We start from the raw sequence: 14,442 nt of genomic DNA, 5'->3' as shown, positions 1-14,442 counted from the left end.
CTGTTGTGCTGGTGTGGACAGGTTGTGTTGGAGCTCATTTTTCTGTGTGTACAAGGTTTTGAGGCTTCTCTTTCGCTCTTGTTTAGTTGTTTGTTGTAGGTAATTTCTCCACTATTTAGTTGTATTTCCAGATAGGTCCTGGATTGGGGTTTGTGTGGTTTCCACTCCCTCCTTCACCTTCTTCTGTTGTTATCTGTTGGTGGCTCCTTTGTTGGTGGGTTTCCTTTTCCAGCAGGTGTACCGGTGTCCACTGTTCCCACCTTGCAAGTTCTCTGCAGTAGCAACATGAAATTTGTGTCACTGTCTCTGTTGTTGGGATGACCCCTGTTTGGGTCTAACCTTGATCTCTTTTCTTATAATTGCTTTGTTTTTCCATATACATTGTAGAATCAGATTGTCAATTTTTATAAAGTCTGCTATAATTCCGATATGAATTGCACTGAATCTTTAGATCAATTTAAAGAGTGTAAGGAAAGAAAATTTCCCTGAAGTTCTATTTTTGTGAAAAGAAAAAAAGGCTTAGCCCACTAGAACACCTCATATGCCATGAGAATAAGATTTGTAGTTATTTGCCTAGTTAATTGCTCTGACCCGATATGACAGTAAAACTTGCCTTATCTCTTGGAGAAGGCCAAGGCTTACATACCTGAACTAGTCCCTAGGTGCCAGGAAGACGTGAACACAATGACACTAGGGATACACTTACATTTCAAGGAGGAATGAGGTCCCTGGAGAGATTTTCTTTGCCTACGAAAGGCAAGAGTGAGGAGGGGAAAGGGATAGCAGCCACCTTCACCTTTATAAGCAGAGAAAATAATTTTCCTTGTCCTTCACCTATGGGTATCTGGCTAATTGTACAGGACAATTGAATTGGCTCTCATCATATTGAACTAGAGAAAAAAATCAGGTCAAAAGGGGATGGGGTAAAGGGTCGTCAGGGTGTGATTATTATTTAATGTGAGGAATTTAATTTAAAAATCTGTCTCTGATCCAGAACGTTTCATGTGGACACTTACATATAATAAATAGTCAATTTTAAATAAATGAAATTAATAAAATGAATTTAAAGAATCAACAGTTAAAATTTGTCATACCAATATTGAGTCTTTCACTCCATGTGTCTTCACACATTTTTTCTTCTCTGATACATACATACAAACATACACACTTTTATAGTTTCCCTCATATTAACCCTTTCCAGTATTCTTCATTCCTTCTGATATATTCCAATTACCATGTGGTATCATTTCCTTCCAGCCCAAAGGAAATGTCTACTAGAAAAGGATTCTCTCATGTTTTGTTTATCTGGGAATATCTTTATTCCACTTCCATTTTAGAAGGAAAGTTCTACTTGATATAGAATCACTGATTGATTACTACTTTTGTTTTTTTCCTTTAGGCTTCTTTTTATTATTTCTAATGAAAAATCAGCCAATAATCCTAGTTTTTGTTTCCCTTTTCATTAGCTTTTTTGATGTTTTTACAATTTTCACTACATTACTGTCTTTCAACAGTTTGACTATAATGTGTCCATGTGTGATTCTTTTTTTTATTAAATACTTTTGAATATCATTGTTATTCAATTACAGTTTTCTGCCTTTTCCCCCCAACCCTTACACTACCCTTCCCTCCCCTACCTCCCTCCCCTGTTTCTACTCCTCCACTTTTTTGTCCATGCGTCCTTTATAGTTGTTCCTGTAAACTCTCCACCCTCTTCCCACCATTATCCCCTCCCCTATCCCTTCTGGTTACTGTCAGTTTGTTCTTAATTTCAATGTCTCTGGTTATATTTTGCTTACTTGTTTGTTTTGTGGATTAGGTTCCAGTTAAACATGAAATCATATGGTATTTGTCTTTCATTGCCTGCCTTATTTCACTTAGCATAATGCTTTCCAGTTCCATCCGTGCTGTTGTAAAAGGTAGGAGCTCCTTCTTTCTTTCTGTTGCACAATGCTATTGTATAAATGTACCATCATTCATTTACTGATGGGCACTTACATTGCTTCCAGCATGTGGCTATTGTAAATTGTGCTGCAGTGAACACTGGAGTGCACAGGTTCTTTTGCATTTGTGTTACAGTATTCTTAGGATGTAATCCCAGCAGTGGAACTGTAGGATCAAAGGGCAGTTCCATTTTCAGTTTTCTGAGGAAATTCCATACTGTTTTCCATACTGGTTGCACCAGTCTGCCATCCCACCAACAGTGCACTAGGGTTCCATTTTCTCCACAACTGTTCCAACACTTGCTGTTTGCTGATTTGTATAAGATGGCCATTGTGACCGGTGTGAGGTGGCATCTTATTGTGGTTCTAATTTACATCTCTCTGATAGCTGGTGATACTCAGCATCTTTTCATTTGTCTCTAGACTCTCTCTATGTCCTCCGTGGAGAAGTGTCTGTTCAAGTCCTTTGCCCATTTTTTAATTTGGTTGCTTATCTTCTTAGAGTGCAGTCATGTGAGTTCTTTACATATTTGGGAAATCAAACCCTTGTCTGAGGTATCACTAGCAAATATGTTATCCCACAAAACTGATTCTCTCTTCACTTTAATTCTGTTTTCTTTAGTCATGCAGAAGTTTTTTATTTTAATGAGATCCCATTTGTTTATTCTTTCCTTTATGTGCCTTGCTCTAGGGGACATCTCAGTGAAAATATTGCTGCGTGGAATATCTGACATTTTTCTGTCTATGTTCTCCTCTAGGACTTTTATGGTACTGTGAGTTATATTTAAGTCTTTCATCCACCTTGAATTTATTTTTGTGTATGGTGTAAATTGGTGCTCAAGTTCCATTTTTTTTTTTTTTTTTTTTTTGCACATAGCTGTCTAGATCTCCCAACACCATTTGTTGAAGAGGCTATTTTTATGCCATTATATGTTCCTGCCCCCTTTGTGGAATATTAATTGACCATAGAGACTTGGCTTTATTTCTGGGCTCTCTATTCTGTTCCATTAGTGCATGTGTTTGTTCTTATGCCAGTACCAGGATGTCTTGATTACGGTGGACTTGTAATACAGTTTAGTTTGATATCAGGTATTGTGATCCCTCCTACTTTGTTCTTCTTTCTCAAAATTGCAGGAGCTGTTCGGGGTTGTTCATCATTCCATATAAATTTTTGAAATGTTTGTTCTATATGTTAAATATGCCATCAGTACTTTAATAAGTATTGCATTGAATTTGTGAATTGCTTTGGGTAGTATGGATATTTTGATGATATTAATTCTTCTGATCCATGAACATGGTATATGTTTCCATCTGTCTTCCTTAATTTTTTTATTCATGTTGTATAGTTTTCTGACTACAGGTCTTTTACCTCCCTGGTCAGGTTTATTCTTACATACTTTATTTTTCTCGTTCCTATATCAAATGAAATATTTTCTCCTGATTATGATTTCTGATATTTCATTGTTGGTGTACAAAAATGCCTTTTATTTCTGAATATGGACTTTGTATCCCACTGTTTTGCCAAATTCATTTAATTAGGTCAAGCAGTTTTTTGGTATAGTGCATAGGATTTTCTAGGTACACTATCATGTCATCTGCAAACCATGACAGTTTTGTTTCTTCCTTTCTAATTTGGATGCCTTTTATTTTCTTTTGTTGTCTGACTGCTGTGGCTAGGACTTTCAATACAAGTTGAATAGAAATGGTGGAAGTGGACAAGCTTTTCTTGTTCCTGATCTTAGTGAGAAAGCTTTTAGTTTTTTTGCCATTGAGTATGATGTTGGCTGTAGGTTTCTTGTACATGGCCTGTATTATGTAAAGGAATGGTCCCTCTATTCCCACTTTGCTGAGTGTTTTTATCATAAGTGGGTGCTGTACCACAGCAAATGCTTTTTCCACATGTGTTGATATGATCATGTGATTTTTGTCTTTGCTTTTGTTCATGTGATATTATGTTTATTGATATTATACCATCCTTGCATCCCTGGGATGAATCCCACTTGATTATAGTGAATGGTCTTTTTAATGTATTGCTGGATACAGTTTGCCAATATTCTGTTGGGTATTTTAGCATCTATGTTCATCAGTGATATTGGTCTGAAGTTTTCTTTCTTTGTTATATCTTTATCTGGTTTTGGGATTAGGATGATGCTGGCTTCATAAAAAAGGTTTGGGAGTCTTCCATCTTCTCAGGGTTTTTAGAATAGTCTGTGGAGAATAGGGGTCAGCTCTTCCTTAAATGCTTTGTAGAATTATCCTGTGAAACTGTTCAGTCCAGGGCTTTTGTGTGTTGGAATTTTTTGGATTATTGCTTCAATTTTGTCAGGTGTTATTGGCCTGTTCAGGCTTTCTGCTTATTCTTCATTCAGTTTTGGAAGATTAAATTTTTCTAGAGATTTGTCCATTTCACCTAGGTTTTCAAATTTCTTGCCATACATGTCTTCCTAGTAATTTCTTACAATCCTTTGTATTTCCTTGGTATCAGTTGTAATCTCTCCTCTTTCATTTCTGATTGTGTTTATTTGGGTCCTCTCTTTTTTTGATGAGTCTGCTTAAAAGCTTGTGGATTTTATTTATCTTTTCCAAGAACCAGATCCTGTATTTACTGATCCTTAGAATTGTGTTTTTTGTCTCTATATCCTTTGACTCTGCTCTGATCTTGGTTATTTCCTTTATTCCAGTTACTCTGAGCTGTCTTTGTTGTTGTCCTCAAGGTCTTGTGGGTGTAGGGTTAGGTTGTTTATTTGAAGTGTTTCTATCTTTTTAGGTAGGCCTGTATTGATAAAAACTTCCCTCTCAGGACTGCCTTCACTGTGTCCCATAAGTTTTAGAGTCATTGTGAGCTCATTTTCTTTCTATTTCATCCTTGATCTCATTCTTGACCCATTCATTGTTTAATAGCATGGTATTCAATCTCTATGAGTCAGTGTTTTTGAATTTATTCCTTGAGGTTGGTTTCTAGTTTCAGTCCTTTGTGGGTGGAGAAAATCCTTAATATGATTTCAATTTTTGTGAATTTGTTGAGGATTGTTTTGTGTCCTGTCATGTGGTCTATGTTTGAAAATGTTCTATGTGCATTTGAAAAGAATGTATATTTTCCTTCTTTGGGATGAAAGGCTCTATACATATCAGTTAAGTCCATTTCATCTAGGGCATTGTTCAGTGCCCAAATGTCTTCATTGATATTTTGTTTGGAAGATCTATCCATTGTTGACAGTGGGGTTTTGAAATCCCCTACTATAATTGTGTTGGTGTCAGTGTCTTCCTTGACATCTTCCAAGATTTTCTCTATGTATTTGGGTGCTCCTATGTTGGGTGCATATATATTTACAATGTTTATGTCTTCTTTATGAATTCTTCCCTTGAGTATTATGCAGTGATCTTCTGGGTCTCTCTTTTTGGCCCCTTTTTTTTTTTTAGTCTATTTTGTCTGATATGAGTATTGCTACCCTGGCTTTTTTTTTCTGTTCACTTCCTTGGAATACTTTTTTCCATCCCTTCCCTTTCAGTCTGTGTAGGTCTTTTGCTCTGAGGTGGGTCTCTTGTGGGCATCATATGTGTGGGTCATGATTTCTTATCCATTTAGCTATTCTATGTCTTTTGATTGGAGCACTGAATCCATTTAGATCGAAGGTTATTATTGATAGGTACTTATTCATTGCTATTTTTTCGTACTTGTATTCCTCTCTCTGACTAATGTTTTTCCCCTGTTTTTAAAGCCTGACCCTTTTGCATCTCTTGCAGAGCTGGTTTGAAGACAGTGTATTCTTTTAGACTTCTTTTGTCTGGGAAACTCCTTATTTCACCTTCCATTTTAGTTGAGAGCCTTGCTGGATAGAATAGTCTTGATTATAGGCCTTTGTTTTTGTTACTTGGAATATTTCTTGCCATTGCCTTCTGGGTTGGAGCATTTCCACTGAGAAGTCAGCTGCTAGTCTGATTGGGACTCCCTTGTATGTTACTTCTTGTTCCTCCTTTGCTGCCTTTAGGATTCTCTCTTTGTCTTGGAATTTTGCCATTTTAATTATGATGTGTCATGAAGTGGATGTCTCTTGGTTCCTCTTGTTTGGGACTCTCTGTGTATCCTGGATTTATGTGACTTTTTCTCTCATCTAATTAAGGAAGTTTTCCGTGATTACATTTTCAAATAGGTTTTCTATCCCTTGCTTTTCTCCTTGTCCTTCTGTTATGCCTACCATATGGATATTTTTACATTTCATGCTGTCTTACAATTCCCTTACCACCTCTTCGTTCTTTCTAAGTCTCTTTTCTTTTTCTTGCTCTTTCTGGGTGTTTTTTTTACCTTGTCCTCCAGCTTGCTTATTCAATCCTCTGTGTCATCCAGATCCTCTGCTTCATCCAGCCATCTTGTAATTCCTTTAGTGTGTTTTTCATTTCTGAGATTTTATTGTTCATTTCTGTTTTTTATAGTTTCTATTTCTTGTTTCATACTGTTGTTGTTCTCACCCAGTTCCCTGTAATCGTCTGTGAGTTCCTTGATTACCTTTATAACCATTATTTTGAATTCTATTTTTGATAGTTTGCTTACCTCCATTTCTTTAGCTCTTTTAGTGGGTAGTCTTCCATTCCTTTTGATTGCTTGTTCTTTTTTTATCTCCCCATTTTAGGTGACTATTTTTGTTTTCTTCTGCACTTCCTGATGTTTTGCTTTGCTAGCTGTCTTTGTAGGGTGAACTTCTATGGCAGGAATTCTGTGGAGTTCAGTATTGTGGTATCTTTGATCTCCTTGTCTGGATGCTCTAGGTTTGCCCTTTCTTCTGTTTGTATGGGTTCTCTTGTATTACTTGGATTTTTTCCTTTTGGTGGTTCCTTTGTTGGTGGTATCTCTCCTCCAGCAGGTATACAGATGTGTGCATTTTCCACCTGTTATTGTATGTGATCACTGGCAGGGGGTAGGCAAAATGGATTAAGACAGTGGGAGAGTATTTTATAGGATTTAAAGTACCAGCAAGTAGAGAAGAGATAGGAGATTCTTTGGATAAGTATAGTGTCAACTGTGATATTTCACCCAACTAGCCACCTTTTAAAAAGGGTGAAAGAGAGATAAGACTGGTGTTAGAGGGGAGGAGGATTGGGAGCTGAATCTAGAAAACAGAGCACTTGTGCAAGATTATGCTGAGACATAGTGAGGATAAAGGATAGAAAGTAGGCATAATGTAAGAGAATAGAGTTAACCACAACAATAATAAAGCTCAGGAATAAAGTGAAGCGGGCTAAGATCATGGAGGGTTACTGTGTAGTATTTACAGTTGTATGGAACAACAGTTATTTACAATAGTATTGAAACAACAATAATATGACAAGAAGTATATGATTTGGATAACCAGAACAGAAAGTACACGATCAAGAGTAGTGTGTTGTTGGAACATAAGTGAAGTGAAAGAAGGAAAATTAAAATTCAGTAAAGAGAGTGTAAGGAAAACCAGTCAAACAACGCAGTTAAACAGAGAAATAAAACAAGGAAAACTAAACATAAGAGGGAAAAATACTAATAAAATAAAAGTAGTAAAAATAATGAAATAATAATAATACTACACACAAACAATAAAATGCCAGCTCTATGGGAGCAAAGTGATATTTATCTCAGTTTCTCAGTTTTAGGGGTTAGCCTTGTGCTCTCCCTTTGGATCAGTTTCTAGACCTTTCATAGCTCCATGTCTTATTGTCTCACTTAGGGGAATGAAAAAAATTAAAAAAGAGAGAGAGGAAAGAAAAAATAAGGCTCCTCTTGACTTTAAACCTGTTGAGCGAGTTCTGCTGGTCTTCCTGGATGCCACAGAAAGAGGGGGGCTGGGCTTCACTTTTCTCCCTACCTATGGCTTTGAGGGGATGGGGGCCAGGTTTGGGCCACAGTATTCACAGATGCCTAGCCTCTGAACCAGGTCTCCATGAGCTGCCAGGCTCAAATCAGCCACCCCGTCTCTGGGCATGTAGCGTGAGTCAAGCTCCAGTGTGTGGTTCCATTTAGTCAATCAATCTTTGGGCATGCAGCACAAATCAAGTTTGTGCACGGCTTCGTTAGCCACTCTGTCTCTGGGTACACAGCCTCAGGCACACAGTTCCACTCAGCCACTCAGTCGCTGGGCACATGAAGCTTAAATCACCCTCAGGGAGAGCTAGCCACTGCGTGAGAGTTCCTTACAAAGCAGCTGCCCACCATTCTTAACAAGTGCACAGCTTTTCACACAGCCCAACTTTCTAACCAGCCTGGAGACTATCTGAGTCAGGGTGCAGCATAGCCCAACTCCTCCCTTCTCCAGGCATTGCTTTGTACCCCAATTTCTCTGTTGCCAGTGCCCACAGTCCCAGCAGATATATACCACCTGTGTGTGTGTCCCACCACTTTGTCTCTATTTCCCCCAGTGACTTCCAGCATCCAGGACCCTCCTGGTGGCAGGCTGCCTTCCCTGCTTTGGTAGGAGAGGGAACTGGTGATCTAAGTCTCCTCCCCATATCCTGTGGCAGATGCTGGGCTGTGGCTAGGTCCCTGCACAGATCCCAGGTACCTTACCATCCCAGCACAATCTTCTCTCCATCTGTTTTTCAGTGTCCTTTACAATTTCTGGTCTCTAAACTTCATATAAGCTGGGATTCTGTTGGCTGTTCACTCTGTTCCTCAGAAGACTTGCTAAGTGTTCCAGCTGGGCACAGGGAGAGCTAGGCTCCACTCCCACCTCCCTTGCCACCATTTTCCCTCTACCATGTGTGATTCTTTTTATAATTATCCTACTTGAACTTAGTTGAGCTCCTTGGGTCTACAGATTAATGTTTTCATCATATTTGGGATGTTTCAATTCTTATTTCTTCAAATAACCTTTTATATTTTGTCCAATTCTCTCCCTTTTCTTTTTAGTACTCTCATTAAGTATATGTTGATACACTTTATGGTTTACCCATGTTCCTGAGGAGGCTCTGTCCATTTGTTTCCAGTCTTTTTGTTCTCTCTGTTCTTTGGATTGGATAATTTCTATTGGTTTGCCTTCAAATTCACTAACTGTTTCTTCTGCCATCTCAAATCTACTGTTAAGTACATCTAGAAAATGCCTCATTTCAGTTACTAGGTGTTGTAACTATAGGATTTTCATTTGGTTCATTGTCACAGTTTCTATTTTTCTGTTAAGATTTGCTGTTTGTTGGTCATTGTCATCATAGTTTCCTTTAATTCTAAAGGAAACACTGTTTCCTTTAATTCTGTGCCTATAGTTTTATTAAATCCTTTGAAGTCTTTGTCTATCAATTCTAGCATCTGGTCCCATTCAAAGTCAGTTTCTGTTGATTATATTTTCCTGGGTATGTCTCTTTGCTTGCCTCACAATAATCTGGAAACTGGTTATTTTTGATAATATATTAGAGCAACTCAAAAATCTATTTACTTTTACGGCATTTTTAAAAATAACTTGCCTGGACTTACACTGTAGAATCAATCTTCCTTCAGTGTGTGGCTGCTGATATCTCCACTCAAATTTAGTTTTTACTTTTACTTTTTAGTGTGACTTGCTAGAATTCATCCCTGTGCTTGAATAGCTTAGTAGTCAACTTATGATATAGACAGAGGTTGTGTTCAAACACCTCAAGCCACTAAGGTTTCTATCAATGGGAAGCGCATTCAAAGCTTCGGTGGGCTTTCAGATATGTTTTGGTTTTTACTTTCTGCCAGGCTCATCTGTGTTCCTACACATGTGCACACAGTTTCTGAGCAGGCCAGAGAATTGTGGAGAGCCTTCCTAGTCATACTCTTGCTCTCTTATTTCCAGAGTATTGGCTAATAGACCCTTCACTGTACCTGAGGTTGCAACTCAGATCAGTGAAGGTACAGGTTTTTCTTGTTTTGTTTCCTATCAAATTTGACAATTTTAGTTTCATTTCTCACTCTCCAAATCAAGTCCACCCATTCTGATGGTAAAGCTGGTGTTCTCTCCTCTGGGCCCATAATGACAAAACTGGCAGGACTTCTAGCAGAAAGGCCTCAGAAGGCCTCAGAGGCTGTTGTTCTTACCCAAAACTGTAGTTGTTTTTCAGCAGTAAATACTTCTCAATGCTTTTAGTTAATTTCCATAGTCTGGAAGTGGTTATTTTGACAATTCGTGCACAGAGTTTACTGCATTGCATGCTCCCATACCCAAGAGTTACGTATAATTTTGGAAGAACAGAAAAGCACATGCTCTAGATGCTTTGCTTTTAACAAAAGGATATACTAGGACAGTACTCCTGGAAGCTCCTTTCTAAACCCACAATTTCTCCATAGACTTCCCTGACTAAAAAGAGAAGGGAAGTAGCCCAGGCTACTTTACATATGGGACTGCTTCCAATGTCCACTGTATCTCTAACTCATCAGGAATCCCAGATATTCTCTTTGCCTCTTATCTCTTTCTCAGTATGAACAAATAGAGTGTTTGGATCAGTGTTCACATCTTACAAATGGGAAGTACCTAATATCCAAATCACAGGGAACCCTCTAAAAGGGGCTGAGGAACAGAAAGGCATCACAGTACCTGTTAGGAGGACAGGGTTTAAGCATATTTTATGATTTTTGGAAAGACTTAAAATTTATTACATAAACTACAAAAATCAAGAGTTTTAAAATGTAGGAAACAACAAATTTTTAAAAAATTATTTTCAAAGGACTTTCACTTAAGGATAATTTCCTTTCTTCCTTCCTTCCAATTTTATTTATTCATGTATTCTTTCCCTAAGTGAAAAAGACTGTCATAAAAATCTAAGGCATCATATTAACGATGATAAATTATTTCCCTTATATACCAGCAGTTTGATCACCCTTCCTTTTCTACGGGAGAAGCCTGAGACAGAGCAAGAGAGAGAGTGAGAGAAAATCTAAAAGATCATAACACAACACAGACTTAAAATGGGTAAGACAGCTCCAGCTTTTAAAGATGGATAAGTGCCTCCTCACTGGTACCAGGAAGGAGGTTTCTCATACACTTCTTATTATTGAAGGTCTATTTTTATCCTCCCTTGTGTCTGCGAAAATGCAGAAATGGATTCTGCCTTCTTGATGATGCAAACACCTTCTTTGCCTTGTTCACATTATTTTCTACAGTGCTATTTCTGTCATGCTCAATTTTCTATATTGCAATGAAAGCATTTGCTGATGTTACTAAATAAAGCATAAAGACTAAATTTTCAATATAAGGGAGGGCAGTTAAGATATACATGCATTTTTACATTTCAAATTTCAAAAAGCTTTGTATTTCTTGAAGAAGAGTACTAAATAGGTATAGGCTATGCTTATTTTTAGAGCCAGTATATCTGTTATTATTCCCACAATACCAGAACATCCACTGACCTGATTCTTAAAAAAACTACTAAAAATAATGCAGAAGGATCCATTCTGTAACCCCAACCTGCAATATAGTGAAGCTATTTGCACTAACCACCATGGTAAACATCATGTTGTCTCTTCTTCTCTATGATACCCTAGAATATATGCTTATTGAGATTTATAAAGTTCAGCTACTCAATTTAATGGGGGGGGGGGTGGAGATCAATAAAAAGGCAGCCAAAGGACAGTGTGAAAATGGAGGACAGTGCAGAGTTACATACAATTTGGTGGCCCACAGGACAGTATTAGGTCAGTCTCACATATTTCCAGCATCTAATAATTCTTAAATGCTATCAATTTTTATCTCAAAATAAAAAGGAAATTAAAAAAAAAAGTTTTTCCTGGTCCTACAGGCAAGGGTACTGGTCAAACTCCATTTCATTTTCTAGATGTTTCTGTCTTCCATCTTCACGCTGCCCACGGCACAACAGCAACCCTCTGGACACAGTGGTCAGCAGGATGACTGCGGAGCCTGTCCAGGTAGTTCTTAACACTGTTTCCAGAAGAATACATGAAGGGCAAGAAGGAGAATCCTATTGTGAGAAGAAATCCTCTTTTGTCACTCTAAGGAAGAAATAAAATCCATTCCTCACCTGATGGAAGAGAGGGCTGTGTGTCACAGGGACTCCAAGACCGCTGAAGCACATGCCCAGGACCATGTCATCGGGAGCATCATTGCTGTAGCAACGACACTTACTGGTGAGAAGTCTCCTGATGGCTTCTCTGTTGAAGACCATTCTAGTGGGAAGTCAGAGCAGATGAAGGGGTTAGAGCACTTCTTGAAACCATGAAACTGAATAAAGAGATAGCATTCCAAGGCCACATTTTTGATAGAGAGAAAAGATGTTGACATCAGCAATCTTGTATATTTAATATAAATTCTGGGGAAAATGTTTTTGTGCTTTCTATGAAAGGAAAATCTTAAGAAATGTTTACCTAATAGGTAGTTTTATTTATTTATATATTTCTTCCTAATACTATGCCATGTTCTTTTTTTATATGCCATTGGAGATTGGAATCATTCTTTAGTTCCAAAAATCTCAGTGAGATCAACAACAAAGTCTGCCCACACTCCCAGCAAGTAGATGGGCCCCCCCAAAAACAAGGTATTTCACTCACACAGGTAATCAAATCTAACTGAAAAGCCATGCATTATCTAAGTGACTCCAGTCTACAGAAGCTTTCATACAGTGATTTTGAGAAAGAGAGAAAAGAAAAAGAGAGGAAGGAAGAGAAACTTACTTGTCTCAAACAGTGCTCTGACAGTATTTGACCTGACGTACTGGGTATTTTCTGGTGGAACTTGCATCTATTCCTGCCTTTCCAAACTCCCTCACCAGCCAGTCCTGGCTTCATTCTTACAACAAGGGCACAACCCTGGGGCAGGCCATCTGCCTCTGACTCCTGCAGTCTCTAGGACAAAAGCAGGGCATGCTGGTGGCCATAGGCTCCAGCAGGACGGTGGTGGCGGCCCACAGTAGTAATAAGGGGCCAGTCCTGGTTTGGCTCCATCCAGCATCATGACCAACAGCCGCCCACAAAGATGGGCTCCAGAATATGGCACTTGCTTTGCTCCTCCAGCCACAGAAGCAGTAACAGCTTTCTATGGTTACCAACCTAGAGGCAAGGCCACTGCTCCCTTTTATTCCTCTGGCCCTTTTCTAGAACTTTGTACCAAGTTCCTGAAATAAATTCTCCCCCTTTTAACATACAGATTGGTTTCTGGTTTTTATTCTGGTCTGAGAGCAGTAAGGGATCATCTCAAATCATGAATAATTCAATAGTGATAGGGCGAAAGATATAAATATGGTTTGCAACTTCATTCCCAATAAGCAATGACACTCTTGAAGGCAAAACTGTCTAAAATTTATCCATATATTTCCATAGCCAAATACAGGGCCTCTCACACATTATGCAGTAAAAGTTTGATGCACCAAACAAATGAGAATAAAGCTCCCTTTTCTAAGATCCTCCTGAGAGAGGAAGAGTTCTACAGATCAGTCTAGCAGGAAAGGAAAACAGGACAAAGAGCTTGCACACAGTCACTGATGCAAAAATGCTGATTCCACACCCAGCTGGGCTCAGTTTAGAGGAGTTTAACACAAGTGACGCAATAATGCTAAGACGCTCTCCCTGCCCTCGCAAGGATGTCAGAAGACACAATGAAAAATGACCAGAGAGGAGAGAAAAGAAGCTACTTATTTAAGAATATACAAGAAAATGTGACTATACAAGAATAGCTATACAAAAAAGGACAACTGCAGGTTTAAAACTCACCATAAACTTTCTTTTATAAAGTCTAGTGTCCACCTGTGATTCTGGGCCTCACACCTGTGCAGCTGTGTCAGACTCCACCTCCTCTCACTGACCCCAGGGAAAGGGCCTCTGCGAGGGGACACACATGGACTGTAAACAAACAGTCCCCTTAAATGCCACCTATGTGATGCCATATTGAGGAAAATTTCATAAGTATACTTGTATTCCAATCAAAGCTATAATCTTGTTCATTGTCAACCCAATTTAAATAAAAATACTTCCTTTTTTCCTTTGGCTAATATCTAGCAGAATAAGAAAGAAGAGAAAGGCCTTTTATTTGGACCCACTCTCTAGAAAATTAATTTTACAAGAAGACAAAATGTAAGCATGAAATATTTATCAGTATTTTTATTTGGGCCTACTCACACAGCGAAGCCTTACATTTGTTATTTACATAAACTAAATATTACAAAGGCCTTTAATAACACCTGTTTATTTGTGTGCTGATGGCTTCTTTCAAAACAAAGTTGCCACCAAAATGGAAAACTATCCATCATACCATGCATGGTACATCTGCCAACTTTTAACTATTAAAAAGATGTTGAAAGGCAATAAGACTAATAATGTGATTTCCTTGAATACATAATACAGTGATCCCTCACCTATCGAGGGAGTTACATTCCAGAGACCTCCATGATAGGTGAAAATCCACGAAGTAGCGGCATTATATTTTATTATTTATATATATATTAAGGCTTTATAAACCCTTCCCACACTCCTATAAACCTTTCCCACTTTCTTATTAACCTTTCCGACACTCTTACAAATACTTCATATACTCTTAAACACTTTCTACACCCTTAAGCCTACATAATTTTAACA

General features: G+C 38.2%; 1 protein-coding gene across 1 annotated transcript in view; it reads right to left on the bottom strand.

Moving 5' to 3' along the window:
- B3GLCT (beta 3-glucosyltransferase) overlaps positions 1-14,442 on the bottom strand; it is a 134,952-nt gene that overhangs the window by 13,693 nt on the left and 106,817 nt on the right. Inside the window, exon 15 of the mRNA XM_045844728.1 lies at positions 11,898-12,042. Within this exon, the coding sequence (XP_045700684.1) occupies positions 11,898-12,042 (145 nt within the window). The remainder of the gene's footprint in view (positions 1-11,897; positions 12,043-14,442) is intronic.

Source organism: Phyllostomus hastatus, unplaced genomic scaffold (assembly GCF_019186645.2).
Source record: "Phyllostomus hastatus isolate PE091 unplaced genomic scaffold, TTU_PhHast_1.1 phas_contig_41, whole genome shotgun sequence".
Taxonomy (NCBI): Eukaryota; Metazoa; Chordata; class Mammalia; order Chiroptera; family Phyllostomidae; genus Phyllostomus; species Phyllostomus hastatus.
The sequence above is the reverse complement of the archived record's forward strand: the minus strand, read 5'-3'. Positions and strand labels throughout refer to the sequence as shown.